The sequence below is a fragment of the Bison bison genome, unplaced genomic scaffold (genome assembly GCF_000754665.1).
Source record: "Bison bison bison isolate TAMUID 2011002044 unplaced genomic scaffold, Bison_UMD1.0 scf7180017864205, whole genome shotgun sequence".
NCBI classification, from domain to species: Eukaryota; Metazoa; Chordata; class Mammalia; order Artiodactyla; family Bovidae; genus Bison; species Bison bison.
Genome location: NW_011494777.1, coordinates 6,601,457 through 6,606,302, shown reverse-complemented (window position 1 = coordinate 6,606,302; position 4,846 = coordinate 6,601,457). Strand labels below are relative to the sequence as shown.

At 49.7% G+C, this 4,846-nt stretch overlaps 1 protein-coding gene across 1 annotated transcript in view; it reads right to left on the bottom strand.

Annotated features, from left to right (window-relative positions):
- Positions 1-3,425: 3,425 nt before the first annotated feature.
- Positions 3,426-4,846, bottom strand: part of MS4A15 (membrane-spanning 4-domains, subfamily A, member 15) — an 8,239-nt gene continuing 6,818 nt past the window's right edge. Inside the window, exons 5-6 of the mRNA XM_010844718.1 lie at positions 4,494-4,607; positions 3,426-3,542 (exon numbers count right to left, since the gene is read on the bottom strand). Coding sequence (XP_010843020.1) covers positions 3,426-3,542; positions 4,494-4,607 — 231 coding nt within the window. The remainder of the gene's footprint in view (positions 3,543-4,493; positions 4,608-4,846) is intronic.

The window sequence follows — 4,846 nt, the reverse complement described above, 5'->3', positions numbered from 1 at the left end:
GCAATCTATAAGATGAGCTCCCCAAATTCATCAACATCTGAGTAGTCAGTCTTTTAAAATTTCAGCCATTTTGGCACGTTAGGCTAGCTCTTTGTGGTTTTTGCTTTGTATTTTTCCAATGGCTAAAGATGTTGAACACACTTATTGGTCATTTTGAGATCTTTTTCTGCAGAGTGCCTGTGCAGGTTCCTTGTCCATTAAATTAAGTTGCCTCCTTTTTTCTTATTTAATTTTAGGAGCTATTTATATATTTTGTATTCAAGTCCTCTGTCAGATATTATGTGTTTTAAAATCTCTTTTCATGCTGTAGAGCGCTTTCATACTTATTTTTTAATAAATAGAAGTTCTTAATTTTATTAAACACTAATTTCTAAATCTTTTCTTTTATGATTAGTTTTGTGTGTGTGTGTGTGTCCAATTTGAAAAATCCTTGCTTATCCCAAAGTACTGAAGATAGTTTCTTCTTCCTTTTTTTTTTAAAGAAACTCCTTTTATGTTGTAAAATTTAGGTCTATGACCCATCTTGACTTAATTTTTATGTATGGTATGTGATGTAGGAATTGTGTTTCATTTTTTCCCTATAACCAAATCCAATTGCTTCAGCATAATTTATTGAAAAGAATATATTTGTCCACTGAGTTGCAGTGGAGACTTTGTCATAAATCAAGTGAACTATATAGGTGAGGGTCTGTTTCTGAACTCCATTGATCTAATTGTCTAGTCACTAAAAACTATGCTGTCTTGGTTATTATTGCATTATAGTAAGTTTTGAAATCTAATAATTTAAGTCCTCCAACTTTGTTTTCTTTATGGTTTTCTTGAATATTTTAGATCCTTATGAATATTTTAGAATTTCCTTATGAACTTTAGAATTAGCTTGTCAATTTCTCCCCAAATAAATCTATTGGAATTTTGAATGGGAATGTATGAGGGTCTACAGGAAAATTTGGAGATAAATGTCATTTTAACAAAATTTTGAGCTTTCCAATCTGTGAACATAGTACGGCTATTCATTTATTTAGATCATCATTAATGTCTCTTTAGTAGTTTTCAGAATTCTTCTGCTTCATTGGTAATTATGTCTCCAGCTCCCATTTCCTCTCAGTGGCAGAACTTAATATTGCCAGTTAAGGTAACTCAGTCACTTCCCCTGACTTCCAGTCCAGAAGCATGATCTTCCTTGCTGGTTTTGCATGGTGGCCACTGTCTCCACTCTTATTTATTGTTATGCTTCAGTCTCATACAACCCACATTGCACGTCAGCCCTCTTAGCCTTGTGTTTTCCCCTGGGGGACACGGGAAGCTTTTTGATGCTTTTATTCATACCCACATGGGAGTGTAGGGCTCCATGTCATGTCACCAGGCACACCCTTGGCCATCTCAACTCCACATTCTGGCTCCATGCTGTCTGGACATGGGGCATCTCTAGGGGCCTTGCCGTCTCCTCATGTTATGGCCTGGGATGTGAAGAAGCATCAGTTCTTTGATTCCTCCTAATTGATCTGTGGGTTTTGGCTGTCTCTGTGGAACTTAGTTAACAGGGCACAGAGATGGTAAAATCCCAGCCTGGGGCTAAGCCTTCTCTTCCTCCTCTTTCTCGCTCCTCTCTCCAAACATCTCCCCTCAATTCAGAAAAGTCTCTAATCTCCTCTATGTGTGGCAGGAAAACCATTCTTAAATATACCAACACATTTCTCCCAACTTTATAGTGTGGGGTCTTCAACTCTCAGCTCTATGTCCTCAAGTTCTGCTCTTGATTTTGAAGCCAAATTCTGTTGTGATCCCCACCCAACTCTGCACATGCATGACCCCAGGATGGAGGGACTCCTTAAAAGGGGGCCCTTCTTACCCCACTGTCATCTCCACTCTGTGACTCATTATCACTTAGCCACCTAGCTGACTACTTCCTCTGGGAAGACCTCATGGAAGAAGAAACATTAAAATAGGGTTTTGAAGACGGAGCAGAAGTTTGTTAAATGAAGAAGCGGGGTGCTGAGAAATGCAGTCCTGCCCCAGTCTCTGGGATGAAGAAACAGGAGGAGGGAGGGGAAGGAGTTTGTGGAATGCACTTGGGTTTGGACCCTGGGGAGCCGTATGGTAAGAGCACAGACCCTGAGGTCAGATGAAGCGGGGTTCAGATTCTGGCACTGACTTTTACTAGCTTGGTGGCCCCGTGCACATGATTTAACCTCTTCAGTTTCCCTGTCTTCAGTGGTAGAGTGGGGACATGAATGCCTGCTTAGTTAGGCTCAGGTGGGGACAGAACAAGGGTAAGGATCACACCACACAGAGCCCAGCATCCAGAGATGCCCTTTTGCTATGACAGTAAGACAATTCCCCAGGTCTCCTGATCAATATGGGACAACCCTTTAAAGCCCCCAAAGTTCAAAACAAAACAGTCATTGCTATGAGACCAGATCTAGTTGTAAGCACAGTTTATTTCCCTCTGTGGTATGAGAGACAAGCCACCTGCCAGGGCCTCTAAATACCAGGTGGAACTGTCCCCTTGGCCTGGAGACCCAGCCCAACTCAACATACCTTCAGAGGTGGCTTTCTCCTCAGGCTGCGGGCGGGGGGTGAGAGAGGGAGCACTGAGAGGCCAGGGGAGGTCCTGAGCCTCCCAGGGGAGGGGGCCCCCACAGCTGCCGCCTGCGGACGCTGACCAGGGTGCCATGGGCTGGTCTCAGGCCTCCCTTGCAACCTCTCCAGCCCTGGAGGGTGTGCAGGGCTGAGGCAATAGGGCCTCCAAACAGTTCTGCAGGCAGTTGGGGTCAGAGGACATGCCTGACTTAGACTTTAGACTTCTGGGAGCCCATGGGGAGCTGTAAGTGTCTTAAATGTCATCTGGTTCAACACTTTCTTTTCCGGGCGGGAAAACTGAGGCCTGAAGACATGGCAGCAGATTATAGAGCTGGTCCTGGGGCCTGGTGACCAGAGGCCAAGCCACCGCCGTTTGGCTCTGTGACCTCTGCAGCTGGACTCAGTTCTTCCTTCTGGAGGATTCTGGGCTCTCTGAGCTTAATGACTGTCCCAAGGCCTGAGGGCCAAGGCGGCCCTTGAACCCGTGTCCCAGCGAAGCCAGGGTTTCCAAAATGCGTAGAGAGAAATCCAGGGCGGTATCAGGAGGCATTTTCTGATGAAGGGCGGGGCCCAGGGAGCAGAGGGACACATACCCTTGACATCAACTAGCTTTTTTAGGAAATAAACCACTGAGGGAAATGTGTGGGACAGACATCCCCAGGGACTCCACTCGGTACCACAACATGAGAGGACTGGGGCGGCGGGCTGCCACCAGATAAACAAGGCGAGGGTGGGGAGAGGCTCGCCCGGGATGGTGGGGTGGGGCGGGTGGAGGAATGTGGGGAGGGGGGAAGGGGGACAGGGGAAAGTGAGGGAGGCTGGGCTCCAACCCCCGGAGCGACCGTCTACTCTGAAGATTCCTTGGGTATATATGCCACATTATCGTAGGCGGGGGGAGGAGAGGCTGCGGGACTGGGGATGTTGAAGTCTGTGCTGAAGGCATTCGGCAGGAAAATCACAGGCTGCAAAGCAAAAGAGAACAAACACCGGCAATCCTGGTGGCTCCGGCGCCTTCAGGGAGCTGTTGCAATAGTGCCCTCTTGTGGGTATTGTGAGAACAGCGCCCTAGTAGTGAACGCTCCAAGGATGAACTGGCCCCACTCATCAGTTCAACTAAATTTCCAAAAAGTATTTGCTGAGGTCAACTATCATCTGGGCATTGGAGGTACAGCAGCGAAACCGACAGGAGTCTCATTTCTCTAGGAACTAAGGTTCTGGATTTCTTTGTCTCTGGACAGCCCTACACTGGTTCAAGGCTTGGATACCACAGCGCCGACATCCCTGCAGCCTCTTTGCGACGGCTTCCCTACCTCCAACCCCTACCTCTCCGCCCCGCACCCTGCCCCCACAGTGGGCAAACCCTCTAGATTGATTTCCCTGGGCCCCACTCTACTCACCCTCCTCTCTGAGCGTACAGGCCTCTGCTCAGACTTTCAACAGCTCCACACCTCGTTTTGCACAAACCCACCTCCCAAGGGGGACCCCCACCCCGCCCCCGCCCGTACTATGGCCTGCATGTTTGTTTCCGCGGAGGCTGACATCCAACTGGTTCCCTTGTCACGGAGGCCCTTCCTCCATCCCCTCTCTGTCTACACTGTCCTCCAGTTTGGGGAAGACGGCGGTCCATGCCCACCCGAGTCGTGCTGCCCTTCCTGATGCCCACTTCTCTTGACCCGTGAACTTCTGGAGGGTCCCAATCATCCCCGACAGCGATCTCCCTCGTCCCCAGAGCCCGCCTTCCAGGGCTCCGCGTCCCGGCGCAAAGAGCAGCAGGTCCCTTGATGCTGGCGCGCCCCCGTGGCCACCCACGAGGAAAACCTTCCCGCGGAAACGCCTCTGAGTTCCCGGATGTATGAGTGGGGCGCTCTTTGCAGGGCTGGGGCGGGGGGCGGGGCGCGGTGTGAGGCACTCACCGCGTGAGCTTGGGCGCGAGTGGCTTGGCACCCAAAGTGGGTGGCAATGACTGCAATGAAGAACTCCAGTATGGTGAAGATGGTAAGCACGGCCAAATAGCCCCTGCCCACATCCTGGGGACCAAAACCCACAGTCAAGGCCAGTCGAGAATTCTAGAACAGAGGAAAGGGGGCCCAGAGCAGCGAGCATAACGTGCCCCAGATCATACAGTCAGCTGATGACAGAGCTGGAGCGGGTCCCCCTGCTGCGTGACACGTACTCTCCCTTGAACACAGGTACTCTCCCTTGAACTCAAGATTGCTTCTCCGCGACCCGCCCCCTCCCCCCAACTACGCCCACCCTTGACGTAGGG